This window comes from Chrysochloris asiatica, unplaced genomic scaffold, assembly GCF_000296735.1.
Source record: "Chrysochloris asiatica unplaced genomic scaffold, ChrAsi1.0 scaffold00419, whole genome shotgun sequence".
Taxonomy (NCBI): domain Eukaryota; kingdom Metazoa; phylum Chordata; class Mammalia; order Afrosoricida; family Chrysochloridae; genus Chrysochloris; species Chrysochloris asiatica.
Window position 1 is genome coordinate 171781 of NW_006408937.1, and position 16456 is coordinate 188236.

At 47.4% G+C, this 16456-nt stretch overlaps 1 protein-coding gene across 1 annotated transcript in view; it reads right to left on the reverse strand.

The window, feature by feature from the left end:
• Window positions 1-15156: 15156 nt before the first annotated feature.
• The window catches only part of LOC102823693 (cancer/testis antigen 1-like), a 2011-nt gene continuing 711 nt past the window's right edge, over window positions 15157-16456 (reverse strand). The window contains exons 2-3 of the mRNA XM_006876853.1: window positions 15382-15510; window positions 15157-15295 (exon numbers count right to left, since the gene is read on the reverse strand). Coding sequence (XP_006876915.1) covers window positions 15157-15295; window positions 15382-15510 — 268 coding nt within the window. The remainder of the gene's footprint in view (window positions 15296-15381; window positions 15511-16456) is intronic.

Here is a 16456-nt window from a genome sequence, read left to right on the forward strand (position 1 = left end):
CGGGCTGCAAACCGCAAGGTCAGCAGTTTGAAACTACCAGCTGCTCCGCGGGAGAAAGATGAGGCTTTCTGCTCCCGTAAAGACTTACAGCCTCGGAAACCCTGTTCAGGGTCGCTATGGGTCGGAACCGACTCCACGGCACTTAACAACAACAACAACAACAACAAAGAGAGAAGTGGAGTCCTGGTGTGGTATTGTAAGCACTGGATTGTTAACCTCAAGGTCAGCAATTCAAACCCACCAGCCTCTTCTCAGAAGTCCTATCCAGGGTTGCTATTAGTTGAAACCCACTTGACACACTTAACAACAACAATAAGAGAAGTGTGACGCTGGCTCACACCCAGACAGATAATGGACTTAAGGTTTGGCCGCTTATTACATAACAAAGTTGATATTGAAAATCTGTAAGGGGAAGGTGAATTATTTAAACAGAAGCTCTGATGTAAGTACTTCATCTAGTACTCCTCTACCTCATCCAGGTCCCTTCTGACCTGGAAGCCCTAGGCAACCAGAAGAAAAGACAGTAAGAAAATGTATTATGACCCAGTAAAGTCCACAAAAGTAAAGTAATAATTTATAATAATAATAATAATAACCTGTGTAAGGTGGAAAAATGACAGAGAAGGAAAACAAATGTTCTCCACTAAAATAAGCACACTGTCAAAGGCCGAAACTTTCCAAAAATTTCCAGGGCAGTTCTGAGTTCCAGTTCTCACAGTTGGCATTGTATTTTCATACTCTTGGTTTGGAAGCCTGAAACTATAGTAGAAAATGTGACGGACTTAACTGTATAGTAATTTTAAATGATGTAAACTGTGTAATAAAGAAAGTTAAAGGAAGACCACGGGAAATGTATTTGTAATGCCTGCTTAATAAGGTGCTCTGGTAGCATAGTGGTTACAAGTCGGGATGCTAACTTCAAGGTCAGCAGTTCGAAACCACCAGCCGTTCGGTGGGAGAAAGATGAGACTTTCTGTCCCAGGAAGCCCATGAGTCAGAACTGACTCCACCGCACACCACCACCACCACCATATCCTTAATTTCAAAACTGGAGTCTTGGTGTGGCATTGTAGTGGTTTGGCACCTTAAGCACGTATTGCTAACCAGAAGGTGGGCTACTGAAATCCATGAGCTGGTCCTCAGAAACCCTGTGCAGGGTTGGTATGAATCCTCATTCGACAACACTTAACAACAACAAATATCCTGACTATATAAGAACTCATAGAAATCACTAAGAAAAAGGCAGGCAAACAACCAATCAGAAAATCATAGATACGCAATTCACAGGCGAACTACCGAAAGAAAAGTATCGAATTATGAAATACAAATATGTTTGACCTCGCTAAAAATCAGAGAAATGAACAGTAAAACATTGAGACTTCATTATCCCCTATCATATTAACAAACATTAGTAAGATCTATAATACCCAGGCTACTTGTGAAAACAACGGTAGTACAAGCCTAGTTTGTTCACAGGCCCGGGTTCCACCTTTGCTCCAGTTACAAGCTCCAGATGCATGCTTACCCACTCACAAGCGCACACGATGGATGCGGTTGCTGTGAAGTGCCGTCCAGTCGGTTAACGACTCATACTGACCCTGTACAGGGTTTCCAAAGAGCGGCTGGTGGGTTTGAACCACCAACTGTTTGGTTAGCTGTCCAGTGCCTATTCTACAGTGCCACACCAGGGCTCAGCACGCAATGGATAGCCGCGGTGATTGGCGCAGGAACCACGAGGTTCCGTTGCTGGCTGCCTCACTCAGCTTCTACATTCGGGATGAGGGAGGGTGTAGCCGACCTGCCATCTTGGCCTCCGTCATTGCCCCTCCCCGGCTCCTCTTCAGGCTCCCAAGGCAGCCTCTGCTGGTTCTGGGGCGAAGGGCCCCCCAGGGCAGGGGTGCTGCAGGGGCGGAGCCCAGAGAGGCAGGGGGCCACGGGACAGTGGGACTAGGGGCGCCTGGGTGGAAGGGGGGTCGGGGAAGCAGCTACGCCAGCTGGACTGCAGGCGGGGGGTGGGGAGTGGGGGGAAGGTAAGAGGAATCTATTTTTGGTGGGTTGTGATATTTTTTGCGTTTTATTCAAAATGGAAAAATTATTTTAGCTAGCACTTGCGGTGCTTCTCGGCCTCCCCCCACCCCCAGGCAGACCCCAAGACTCTCAGGGAAAGGCAGGCCCCCTGGAGGGGCACGGCAGGGGCTAAAGCACAAGCTGCTATGGCTACAAGAGGGGGAGCTGGTGACCCGAGCTGGCCAGGCCAGGGCTCTGCGGAGGCCGCTGCTGTCACATGACACTCTCCACCACCACGACCTTGCTGCTCTCGGATACTGGGGTCAGGGTGGTCAGGCCCCTGACATCCGAGTCCTGAGCTCTGTACTCCAGGTGGTGGGGGCCCCACACGGGCTGCGTCAGGTGTTGCCAGCGCTGCGGGAGAGAAGGGCTTGGCGAATCCCTGGGACCCCTAGGCCGGAGAGGCCAGGGCAGAGGAGAGGGACACTGGGGACGAGCCTCCTCCCACGCCACCCCCAGCCCACCAGCCAGTGGGAGGTGACCAGAGGCACCCTTTCTGGGGGTTATGCCTTGACCCACAGGAAGGAATGGACAAGCAAATTAGGAGTCAGGGCGGGGGCGTCTACGTGCCTAGCCTCTCACTCGGAGCCCCTGGCTGCCAAGGAGGGATTGTTTGAGCAGGCGCTCTGTGGTCTTCTCAAGCATGAAAACCAGAAAACCTATCACCATCCAGTCCGTTGGCCACTGAAGATGGTTTCTGAAGCTGTCAGTGGTTTTTGTTTTCGTTTTTAAATGTTTTATTGTGAATTATGTGATAGTTTACATGGGAGAACATTGGTTTTACATTCATTCTATAGTATATCGTCTCATTGCCATGGTTACAATCCCCTCCATGCGATCCTTCCCCCTGTACCCCCCAGGTCTTCAGCACACAGTCACTCTCCCTCTCTGGATCTAAAGTCTCCAGCTGCTCCATCGCTCCATGTCATCATCTCTGGCTCCATTTCAGGCATCACTGCTTCTCTGGGTAGGGTCCCGCTCTCTGCTCTTCTCCCTTGATGGTCCTAGGGACCTCCACTCTTAGACTGAAAAGTTAATCACTCCCCTCCTTGCTATAAAACGTCTACCTTTACATTTCCAACCCTCACAATTAGTCCTGATAATAATTGTTCACTATTGTACCACAAGAGACCCATCTGTATTTCATTGCATCAGCCCCGCCTAGACAGATTGAATACTACTCAGTGGAGAGTCTACCTTCCTCCAGGCCCTCTGGATCTAGGTTCCCTCTTGAAAGCATGTAAGCCAGTCACTTCTTGCTTTTGTGAAGCTGTCAGTGTTTTTGAGAGAAAAAAACCCCTCATCTTTCTCCTGCAGAGCAACTGAAGGGTTTGAAATGGCAACCTTGCGGTTAGCAGTTCAGTTCTTATCCTACAGCGCTACCAGGGCATTTGCTGTTGTTATTGTTAAGTGCCAAGGAGTCAGTTCCGATTCATAGAAACCCTGTGTAGGGTTTCTGAGGAGCGGCTGGTGGATTTGATTCACCAACCTTGTGGTTCAAACCGACCTTTCAGTCCAGCACATTATCCTGCAGTGCCAAACCAGGACTCCGGGGCATTGTTGTTGTTAAGTGCCATCAAGTTGGTTCCGACCCACAGCGACCCAGTATAGGGTTTCCAAGGAGCAGCTGGTGAGCTTGAGCCGCCAACCTGCTGTTCCAACAGACTTTGCAGTCCAGCGCATTAACCCACAGCACCACACCAGGGCATCGTTGTTGTTGTTAGGTGCTATCGAGTCGGTGCTGACTCATAGCGACCGTATGCACAACAGAACAAAACACTGCCCGACTGGGCCAACCTCACATTGTTGTTGTTGTTGTTAAGTGCCGTGGAGTTGGTTCTGACCCATAGCGACCCTGAACAGGGTTTCTGAGGCTGTAAATCTTTACAGGAGCAGAAAGCCTCCTCTTTCTCCCGCGGAGCGGCTGGTAGTTTCGAACCGCTGACCTTGCAGTTCGCAGCCCCGATTCGTAACCACTATGCTACCAGAGCTCCTTCGAGGGAGCCTTAGTCTTTCCACAACCACAACATGGCATAGTTGACCTGGGAAGGAACTGAGCATGCATCCAGCCGCGTCCACAAGAGTCTGTTTGCGCAGGCACCCCCTACAACAACCACAGGATTGTGAACCAGAAGGTCCGCAGTTCAAGTCCGCCCACGGGGAGAAAGGTAAGGCTTTCTGCTTCAGCAACGTGTGGTGTGGCGCTGTAGGAGAAGTACTGGACTGCGAACCATAAGGTCGGCGGTTCAAACCCACCAGCTGTTCCTCGGGAAACCCTGTACAGAATCGCTATGAGCCAGAATTGACTCAAGAGCATTTAACTCTTTTTTTTAAGCCTCGGAAATCCCAAGCAGTGTTGTTATGAGTCAGAACCGAATCCACGGCACCTAACAACTAGAGTCACAGTGCACGCTAGGGGACGAAGCTGCCCGAGGGCGCCCACAGTCTTCCGGGTCCTTGCCAGGGCTGGCTTGGCGGGAAATAGTCACAGGCCCAGCATCCTCTGCGCAGGCGCGTGGCTGCTCTCCACGCCGTCAGGGGAGGAGCTTCACTGGAGTTTTAGTGTCTCGGCCACGCCCGGCTGCGAGGATCCACTGCTTCCTGTGGGGCCCCGTGCGTGCTCAGTCAGATTAGACTGTCGAGGAGCCACCATGAGTTCCGCGGATGACTACCCGGGTGGCGTGGAGCGTGAAGCCTCAGGTGCCTATGGCCTGGGTGGCCGCCGCAGCTACAACACTCAGGGTGGTCGCCGCAGCGCCAACGGCCAGGGTGGTCCCCGCAACTACAACAGCCACGGTGGCCCCCGCAACTACAACGGCCACGGTGGCCCCCGCAACTACAACGGCCACGGTGGTCGCCGCAGCGTCAACGACGGCCAGGGTGGCCCCCGCAGCTACAACGGCCATGGTGGTCGCCGCAACTACGACGGCCAGGGTGGTCGCCGCAACTACGACGGCCAGGGTGGTCGCCGCAGTGCCAACGATGGCCAGGGTGGCCGCCGCAACTACAACATCCAGGGTGGTCGCCGTAACTACGACGGCCAGGGTGGTCGCCGCAGCTTCGACGGCCAGGGTGGCCCCAGAGGCCCCGCCGGCCCAGGTGACCAGGGTGTCCAAGTCTCCAGAGGCCCTGATAGCCTTCCTGGCCCCATCGGTGATCATCGCTATCAAAGTGGCTACCGCTGTCGCCCCCAGGGTGGCCCTGAAGGTCCAAACAGGCGCTGCCAAGTTACCCGTTGGAGCGGTGGCAGCCTGTGGACTCCGCATGCCCCACGGGCTCCGAACGTCCCCGGGCCGGAAGGAGACGCCATGTCTGGAGAGCGCACGCCTATCAGCCAACTGTTCGAGTTGTATCCTTGCCCGGGGAGGGGGGGGGGCTGGGGGGAGGGGAGTTTGCGACGGCTCCCACCGGGCCAGGCAGCGTTTGGGGAGGAGGACTGCAGGGCGCCCCGGGGGGACCTGGAGTCTGGGGCACAGAGCCCGTGTTGGTGGCGCCTTAACTATCGGTGCAGCAACCTCACCGTGCCTTTCCACTCCTCCATGGAAGCCCAGACGGCCCGCAGGGCCCTGAACCCGGATACTCAAAGCTACCGAGGCCTGATCCATAGGGAGCTGGTGGTGGACAGCTGCGCCCTGGTTGTGTAGGTTCTAGAAGGATGCGGGGTGGGGTGGGGGGGACGTGACGCTGCCTCGACCGGACCGAGGCGCTTACCTTCTGCTCCCTCTCCTGCTGTCTCCCCCACGGTAGCAGGTGGACCTCCAGAGACCCCGTGCTCTTCCGGATTTCCATCAACTCCTTCCTTGATCAGCTCTCCGTGGTGATGTGGAACATCCAGTGCTTGGGGCCCCGGTATCTACAGGGCTTACGCCGGGAAAGGAGCGCCGAGGCCTGAGCTGGTGTCCTTCCTCGGGCAGCGCACCCCTCCCTGGGCACTGGTGGCTTGGAGGAGTTGCGTCGTGAGGATGGGGCCTGTTGGTGGCCGTTGGCCCTCGAGTGCTAACATACTTGTTCTCTTTTCTTGTTGCTGAAGGCGGTGGTGGTGCTTAAATATTTGTCCCTGTAGAAGAGAAAACGCACCTCCAGAGTTTCTTGCCCTTGTGGCATTGGAGGGGAGGTTCTGGGATACAGATAGTCAATGTAATTGAAGCCAGTTTGGGAACTGGACAAAAGAAATGTCATTCACCATTCACTGCTGTCATCATCCTGTTGAATTTCTTTCATTAGATAGCTGCATCTGTATTTTTAAAGTTACTACAATATATAATGTACACTTTGCAAAGCTTCCATTAAATTTTTCTTGTTAGCTTTACATTGTTTCCTGGATTTTTTCTTTACATCTGAGCTTTTCCTGTTATTCATTTTTCTCAGAAAATAGGTTATTGAATGGATGCATAAAAGATGAATTATAAAATCACTGCAGAACATTTCCATTCTTTACACTGTATTATATGTCATTGTTTGCATGAGTGGATATTTCTGTAAGCTGGATTCCAAGAGGAATAACTCCTGAGTAAAATATTTTTCTATTATTTAAGGCTCAAAATTGCTCTCCAGAAAAATTCAAAAGTCTTCTGATTTTTCCAACATCATTGTCAACTCTGGGTCTACTTTTTGCCAAAATACACTTAAAGAAGAATTTTCTGGCGACTTTTTTCAGATCAGTGGGAGGAGAACTAGTAAGATAACTACTGTATATCTTTGCTAACCTCACTAATTAATTCTGGGAGCTCCTTTGTAGATTCCATTGGGTTTTTCTACATAGTCATGTTGACTGCAAATAAAGTCAGTCTTACAGCTTCCCTTCCCATCTGTTTCCTTGATCGATTTCTCTCCTTGTTATGGATTGGGTTTCTCTGTTCCTTTTTAGGCCTGCTTAGTGTAGTGGTTACAAATCGGGCTGTGAACTGCGAGGTCAGCAGTTCGAAACTACCAGCTGTTCCGCGGGAGAAAGATGAGGTATTCCGCTCCCATAAAGATTGACAGCCTCGGGAACCCTGGACAGGGTCGCTATGGGTCGGAACCGACTCCACAGCACGCAGCCACCATTTTAGATTGACTATCATGCACAATTGTACCTTGGATACACTGAGTATTTTATCTTTCAGGATTTTGTTAAGATTCTTGGAATCAATATTCTCCTTTAGTGGGACCACAGCAGCTGTTATCTTCACAACTGAGGCAAGACCCTGCTGACTAGGCCATCTGATGGCTCCTAAACCCTGAGACTTTAGATTCTGATGGGCATGGACAACTCTATTCCTAACCCTGCTTGATCCAAACTGGATGTGGTTTCCAGTTAACCCTATGTGGTGGTTCTTAGTGGCTCAGTCTCCTCACAAGCATACGCAGATCAGGACTCTGCTGAATACCGGAGGGGACACTAACTTTCTGGGTTCGTCTTCCTTTGTAGTTCATGACCTACTAGATACTGGGCTTTACAGACCAGACCCTCCCTCCCTCCCCCTGCAAAGCCCACAGGCAGTCTGCAGTTCTGGCCCCAAAGATGAGTCTCTGAAGCTGTTGGCCACCCCATTTAAAATTGCATCCCACCTACCCCTACTCCACCTTACTCACCTCCCAACCCCTTCCACAGTATTCCCAGTGGCTGGAACAATGCCTGCCTGGCACACAGTAGACCCAAATCACTTTGATCCTTAATCTCACCAGGTTTGTCAAGTGTCATTCTCTTGACCTAAAATGTGCCTGGTCTGCCCTGCCTTCCCCCTCCTGTGCCCTGCTTGAACAGGTATGGGGATCAGAGGTAGGTAGCTGCACCATGGTGGGAAAGACATCTGGGACGGGAAGGAGTCACTGGTGTTTAAAAAGAGAATGCAGTTGAAATAACTGAATTGAAGGGTTTTGAACCGAGTGTTGACATGATTTCTATCAACAGGATCTCTCTGCCTCCTATATTGAGAATAGGCTGATGGGGACTGGACAGAAAGTGGGCTTGGCAACATCCCAGGAGGGACACATGTTCACAAAAGGTAACAGTGAGGTGGAGTTATATATATGGCATAGTGGATAAAGCGCTCAGTTGCTAACCAAAAGGTCAGCAGTCTGAAACCATCAGCTGCTCCAAGAGAAAAAGATGTGGCTGTCTGCCTCTGTAAAGATTCATAGTCTTATTGGGCCGTTCGTTCTAATCGTCCTATAGGGACTCAACTCAATGGTACTGGGTTTGGCTTTGGAGTATAAATAGGAAGGAGGGAAGGAGCTACTGCCACGCATGGATGGCAAGGCAAGAGAGTTAAAGGTAAAGTCCTTGGGCTGCTTCTGTTTCTACACCCACCCTCTACCTCCCTTGGTGACCTCATCCAGGCAAATGGCTTTAAACAGAATAGATATCTGCCGTTAAGTTCCCGTGCAGACACTTCTCAGAACTCCAGACTCCCATATCCAACTGTCACCTGCACGTGGTCAATTATATACTAAATTTGTTGTTAAGTATTATAGACTCGGTACTGACTAATAATGACCCTGGATAGGGTTTCCAAGGAGCAGCTGGTGGGCTGGAACTGCTAACCTAGGGTTAACAGTCCAGTGCTTATCCTTAAATTGAAATAGATACCTCAAATTGAAATAGCACTTTTATGCCATTATTCAACCATAAGAATAATACTATACTTAATGTAATCTCATAATACAACCTACAGGAACCTGAAAAAATAACCCTTACATATATTATTTGTCACATGTGTCAAAATACTGAGTTCAAACTCATGATTTTATTTATATAAAGAAAGAATATTAGAATCACAGCATCTTACTGAAGCAAAAAGGTACTTTGGTGCCTTATATTTTATATATAAGGAACTCATTGTCTAGGATTTTAATTTCTACCTAATTTCTACTAGTCTGGGATTTTTATTCCTACCTAGTGTCTACTATTTTTTTTTTTTTTTTAGTGGTAAAGAACATTTACTATATTTCAATTCTTTGTGTGCATGTATGTGTACATCTGCATATGTATGTATATAAACACACCTATGTATGTACATTGTGCATGTGTATGTATGTTAATGGCAATATTTAAATAACTAGAACAACATATTACCCAACAAGGACAACTTCTAAGTTTTCCTTTTCTCCCAAGAACTGGTTTTCCACCAACTGCGCCTCCATAAAAACACACACAGGTAAAAGATGATCTAAGGGGATAGTTAGGGTTCAAAGTGTAAGAATTTGAGTTCTGTTCCAAATTTTTTCCCATTTTATCCAGGTCCAAGGAGCCTTGGTAGCATAGTGGATTATGAACTGGACTGCTAACTTTGTAGTGGTCAACAGTTTGAACCGACCAGTCCCTCCATGGGAGAAAGATGAAGTTTTCTGCTTCCATAAAGATTTACAGCCTCAGAAACCTTTACAAGGTTGCTGTGAGTTCGAACTGACCATGCAGGTCCATCTATTGTGGTCTTGATGAGAACCGTCATTAGTGATGGCTAGTTCTAGTTCTAGCTCTTCTAGCCTGGGAGTACGTGAGGCTGTGTCTAGGTGCCAGGCTATTTGCCTTGCAGACTAGTTTCTTCTCTGAGACTTTGGCTTCCCTTTTGCTCTTTTGTTCCTGATGTGTAGAGACCTTTGGTTCTATTTTAGATGGTTGTTTTTAAGCTTTTTTTTTTTTTAAGCACTTTTATTTTTAATTCAGTAACAGTTTACATGGGAGAACATCATTTTTGCACTCATCCTATCATATTTTTTCATTTCAATGATTATTATCCCCTCCATGTAGCATCATTTGCTTCTATTCCCTCTGGTTTTGTTGTTGTTTTGATGTACATAAATTGTCCTCTCAGCACTGCTTTTGCCATGCACCAAAGATTTTGGTATCTTGTGTTTTCTAGGAATTTTTAAAATTTCACCTTTTATTTTTTCTACTTCTCAGTAGCTTTGAGGCAGGGTGTTATACAGTTTCCTGTATTTGACCTCATTTCCTTAGTCTTCCTATTGTTGATTTCTAATTGGATAGCATTGTGTTCTAAGAAGATGCTTTGTACTACTTTGATGTTTGTAAATCTATGGAGGCTTGTTTTGTGGCCTAACACATGGTCTATTCTGAAGAATGTTCCATGTGCCCTGGAAAAGCATGTGTACTATGCTGTTGTTGGGTTGAATGTTCTGTACACATCTATGAGGTCCAGTTGCCTGATTGCGCTGTTTAGTTCCTCTGTGTCTTTGTCAAGTTTCTTTCTGGTTGTTTGATCCTTTTCCAAAAGTGGTGTATTAAAATCTCCTACTATTATTGTAGATTTGTCTATTTCTTTCTTCAATTCTAGTAGGGTTTGCTTTATGTATTTTGGAGATCTTTCATTGGGAGCATAGATATTTATTACGTTTATGTCATCTTGTTCAATTGACCCTTTCTTTAATCATGAGATAGTGTCCATCTTTGTCTATTATGCTGGAGTTTGCCTTAAAGTTTGCTTTATCAGAGATTAGTACTGCCACTCCTGCTCATTTTTTATTGCAATTAGTTTGGTATATTTTTTCACTTCCTTTAATCTGTTTTTGTCTTTGTGTTTAAAATGTGTCTCTTGCAGACAGCATATTGAAGAATCTTGTTTTCTTATTCATTCTGCCACTCTGTCTCTTAACTGGCGTGTTTAACCCATTGACATTCAGTGTAATTATCAATAGGTATGAATTAATTGTTGTCATGTTTGTTTTTTTGTGGGACTGCTGTTTTCTTCGTTCTGCATGCCTTCCTGGGCTGAGTTTAGGGGGTTTTTGTTTGTTTGTTTGTTTGTTTGTTTGTTTTTGGTGTCCTTTCTTTTCAGTTTCTTCATAGTTTTAATGTTTCCACGTTCTTCTTGGATTTTCAGTTCCTTGGTATATTGTGACGTATTAATTATCTTTGAAGTTATCCTATATTCTATTAACTTTTTCCTCCAATTAAAATAGTCTATTTTATCCTGCAATCTACCTAACCTCTTCATCACCTGGATCTCTATTTCTATGTTTTTACCTTCTTTCACATTGTAATTGTTTTGATCATAGACGGACCTCCCAGATCCTCTGAATCCGTTCTTACAGTTTTGTTCTGTTTTGGACTCTTCCATCTGTTGATTGAGTTCCGGGTGGTGCTGCCACATATGTCAATCTCTGGTTGTTGTCTGTTCTTGTTGGTTCTCAGGCCAAAGAACTCCCTTTAGGATGTTTTGAAGGGTTGACTTGGCTTTGACAAAATCCCTTAGCTTCTGTTTATCCTGGGATGTTTTTATTACACTGTTGTATTCGATTGACAGTTTTGCTGGGTAGATGATTATTGATTGGTTGGCAGTTTTGTTTTGTTTTTTTTCTTTCAGGGTTTTATATATATTTCCCCATTGCTTCTTGCCTGCATGATTTCTGCTGAAAGATCAGAGCTTAATCTTATTTGCTTACTTTTGTAAGTAACACTTGTCTTTTCCCTCGCTGCAGTCAGGATTCATTCCTTGTCTTTGATTTTGGAGAGCTTGACTATGATATGTCCTGGTGATTTTCTTTTGTAGTCTATCCTTCCTGGGGTTCGTTGAGCTTCTTGAATGCTTATCTTTCCATCTTTCCAGATGTTAGGGAATTTTTCTTCCAGAAGCTCTTCAATTGTATCCTCTGTGGTTTTTCTGGGATCCTTCCTGTTCTGGAATTCCAGTAATCTTCAGGTTATTCCTCTTTACGTTTTTCCACATGAAACTTTGACTTTCTTCAGATTTTTTAATTCTTTTTTTTTTTTTTCTGCTTGCTCTTCTATCTTAGCAGTTTTCAGAGATTTGTCTTCAAGGTCACTGGTTCTAGTTCACTTCTATCCCTTTCAATGTATTGTCCATTTCTGATATTTTATTATTAATCCTTTGGACCCCTTTTTACAGGTTTTGAATTGTTTCCAATGCTATTTCTATCTTATTTCATTGTTTCTAAAGCACTTTCCTAACTTCCTTATTTTTCTCAACCCCTCTGTGGAACATTTAGATGCACCTCAACATCATTCTCCTGAATTCCTTCTCAAGCATTTTCAATTTCTGCCCTCCTTACAATGGGAAGTCTAGGTTTACCTCCAGATCATTTGTTTCAGCTACTCTATCTTGTTTCTGGCCATGTGCTGAGATCTTCAGTTGATTTGGGGGTATTTTCAGTAATTGAATGTATTTTCAATAATCAGATGAATGTATGTTGATATGTTATTAAGCTTTCTGGTTGCCTAAAGGTAGATGTGATCAGGAGATCGACTTCCCTTTTCACTTCTCTTATTACTTAAGTCAGAGTAAGTGTAGCAAGTGTTGGCTGTCTATCTGGTGTATAGCTCTTGCCTGGATGATGGGATTTTATAGGGTGAGATTGTGGCTTAGCTATATGACCACAATTGCTCTCTTCTTAGGTAATGTAGGGAGAGAAAGAGCCTCCCCCCTCCCCAAGGTGAAAGGGGGACCAAAAAACCAAAAAAAAAAAAAAAACCCAAAAAAAACCACAATTGGATACTGAAGTCTATAATCGCCACACACGCATACACACACACACACACACACACACACACACACACACACACACAAACCATAGCAAGTTATGAGTAAGACTTTAATGACCCTCTTGGCTGGACTTCAAGGCCACCTGAGAAATTCAAGGTGTTACCATTGCTCCTTATGACATAACTCAAGATTTCATTGTTGGTCTCTTTCCTTTTTTGTCTGTCTCTCTTCCCCTCCTCAACCCCGTTCAGGGGTTTCTCCTAGTGAGAAACAGTCCAGGACCGGCTCGAGCCATTTTTAGATACCATTCCATTATAAGAAGTTCTTATTGACTACTTGCCCTTCTTTGATTCTAGGCACAGAGGTCTTTGCTGAGCTGATCTGTGTGTGCATAGTAGAACCCTCAGGCGGTGAGAGGGTGTCCGCTTGCTCAGGCACCCCTTCTAGTCACCAGAGTGGAGGTACAAAGAGACAAATGAACACAAAAAAAATGTTCACCCTTTACCTCTAATCAGACCAATTTAAAACAAATACTAAAAAGTATTCTTTGGACTGAGAAATAACCTAGAGAGCAACCTGAGATTAATATACATGACAATACCAACCAGAACTCAATCCAGATATAGAAGCAACTAGAGTAAAACAAAGCTGTTGCTATTAAGTGTCGTTGAGAAGGGTCTGACTCATAGCAACCCTGAATGGAGTTTCCAAGGAGTGGCTGGTGAGTTTGAACTGGCAACCTTGTGGTCCGAACTGACTTTGCAATCCAATGCTTATGCTATAGCCCCACACCAGAGCTCCAAAACAAACCCATAAGACTGAAAATAAGGAATCAGAGATACAAATTAAAAATGAAGTGAAATACAGAGGAAAAGGTGTACTGGTGTGGTGCTATAAGATAAGCACTGGAGTGCTAACAACAACATCCACGGTTCAAAACCACCCACCACTCCTAGAAAACACGATATAGGGTCACTATCAGTTATAGCTGACTCGATGGCACTTAACAAAGCAAAAAGTGAGAATAGTGTAAATACGTAACTTCCAAATGTCCAGCGCGTCAAGCAGATTTCAAGAAAGAACACTTTTCAAGTGGGAAAAGGTAATAAATGACAGTGTAATCTCAAAGAAAATTAATACACCTTCACATCAAACAAAAAGAGGACAGTCACCAATGTTTTATAAACATGAATACAATAATGTGGCACTGTGCATTAATGCGCCCGAGTGCAAGGTCCGTTATGAATGAAGTGGGCTGCTAACAGCAAGGTCACAAGTAAGAATCTACTATCTACTCCAAGGGAGAAAGATGATGCTTTCTGCTCCCCTAAACATTTACAACCTCAGAAACCCTGTACAGGGTCGCTATGAGTAAGATTAACTCAGAGGTACACAACCACCACCACCATTCCATAACTCGGTTTTGAAGAAATTGCAGAAAAAGAAAGAAACATTCCATGTTAAATTGGAGAAAAGAAAGTTGGGGAAACAACTGAACACAACTTTAAAAAACGCATGCATTTCATATTAATATGTTGTTGTTGTTATGTGCCGTGGAGTTGGTTTCAACTCAAAGCGACCCTGCATAGGGTTTCCGAGGCTGTAAATCTTTATGGGAGCAGAAAGTCTCATATTTCTCCAGTGAAACAGCTGGTTATTTCGAGCTGATGACCCTGAGGTTCACAGCCCAATTCGTAACCACTACACATGGTATTAACGTAACTGGGAGCCCAGTGGCTCCATATGATAAACACTGGACTTCTGAGAACCACAAGGTCTACATTCATGCCCACCAGCCAGTCTTCAGGAGAAAAATGAGACTTTCACTTCCTGTGAAGATTTAAATAAAGCCTCTGAAAAACTTTACAGGGTCCCTGTGAGTCAGAAACCAACTCCACTGAACTTAATGACAGCATTAATGTAACAGCTGGTGGGTTTGAACCACCAACCTTGAGGTTAGAAGCTCACTCACTGTTGATCCTACAGTGTCACACCAGGACTCCAATGTAACTATTACTGTTAAGTGCCGTCCAGTTGGTTCCGACTCATAGCGACCCTGTACAGGATTTCCGAGGAGCAGCTGGTTAACTTAAGCTTGAATCACCTCCCTTGCGGCTCAAACCGACCTTATAGTCCAGTGCATTGCCCGCAGCGTCACACCAGGACGCCAATAGAACTGAGCAAGTCTCCCCAACTACTGAAAGCAGTGAATGCTGAACGGCTGGAACACAATTGACGTTCGTTTTCCTCCTTTTCCCAAATTCTCACCTCCACTGAACTACCCGAATATCTGAAGGGGCCCTGGTGGCGCGTGTGGCTAATACCGAGGGCAAGAGTTCGAGTCCACCAGACACTCAGGGCTAGGCTGGAGAAAGACAGGGTTCTCAGCTCCCACCAAGAGGTCCAAGCTCAGAACCCTTCCCAGTCCAGGGTTGCAGAGAGGAAACCGACAACAGGGCACGCCCCCCATGCCCCCGCATGAGTCCCAGAAGCAGCCCTGAATCCCAGAACAAGGCAGGACGCTCTGGAGGTGTCGCAGCTACAAAGGAGCCCGGACTCGAGTAGAAGCGAAGCTTTATTTTCTGCGGGGACAACCGTTGGGGACCCCTCCAACCCCAAGGGGCACCGTGCACAGGAGCCCCGGGTCTCAGCCGCCATTCCCGGGCCGCGGCTTGGTAGAGAACAGGATCCGGAAGCGCTGCATGATCCACACCACCACGTAGAGCTGGTTGACCAGGGAGGCGATGGCGATCTGGAGCTGGTTGGAATCGTTGGCAATCAGGCGGCTGCAATGGAAGCGAGAGAACAGCGTGGTCAGGCAGCCAGCAGAGCGCCCCATCTCCCCCTCCCCAGCCTTCCCCCGGACACTCACACAGCCAGGTCACTGCCGATCACCCTGATCTCCTCGTAGACCGCCACTCCGTAGGGCGCAGCCACGGGGCCCAGGGAAATGCGGGCGATAACCACCTCCACGTAGTACAGGAAAGGCACCATCATGGAACTGCAGCACGGTTAAGGCGCCATGGACCAGGCCGGAGCCGCCCAAGCTAACCCCCACGTCCTGTGCCCCCACCCCGGAGCCCCAAAACCGGCGCCCATACCCCCAACCTCCAATCCCTGTGCCCCCCACCACAACTCCTAACTCCTGCTCCCACCATACCGAATGCCCAATTCCTGTACCCATTAAAACGGACGCCAAATCCCTGCACCAAACCTTCAAACCCCCAATTCCTGTGCCCCCTACCCTGGACGCCTAAACCCTGTGCCCACAGCCCCAACTTCCAATCCCTGTGCCATCCACCCCAAACCCTCATTCCTGCACCCACCACACCGGATGCCCAATTCCTGCGCCCACCCCCAATTCCTGTACCCATTAAAACGGACGCCGAATCCCTGCATCGAACCTTCCAACCCCCAATTCCTGTGCCCACCACCCTGGACGTCCAAACCCTGTGCCCATACCCTCAACCCCTAATTCCTGCATCCACTACACCGGATGCCGAATTTCTGCGCCCACCCCCAATTCCTACACCCATTAAAATGGACGCCCAACCCTGCGCCGAACCTTCCAACTCCCAATTCCTGTGCCCACTACCCTGGACGCCCAAACCCTGTGCCCACACCCCCAACCTCCAATCCCTGTGCCCCCCACCCCGACCCCCCTAATTCCAGCACCCACCACACCAGATGCCCAATTCCTGCGCCCACCCCCAATTCCTGCATCCATTAAAATGGACGCCAAATCCCTGCGCCGAACCTCCAACCCCCAATTCCTGTGCCCACCAACCTGGACGCCCAAACCCTGTGCCCACACCCTCAACCTCCAATCCCTGTGCCCCCCACCCCAACCCCCCTAATTCCAGCACCCACCACACCAGGTGCCCAATTCCTGCGCCCACCCCCAATTCCTGCATCCATTAAAATGGACGCCGAATCCCTGCGCCGAA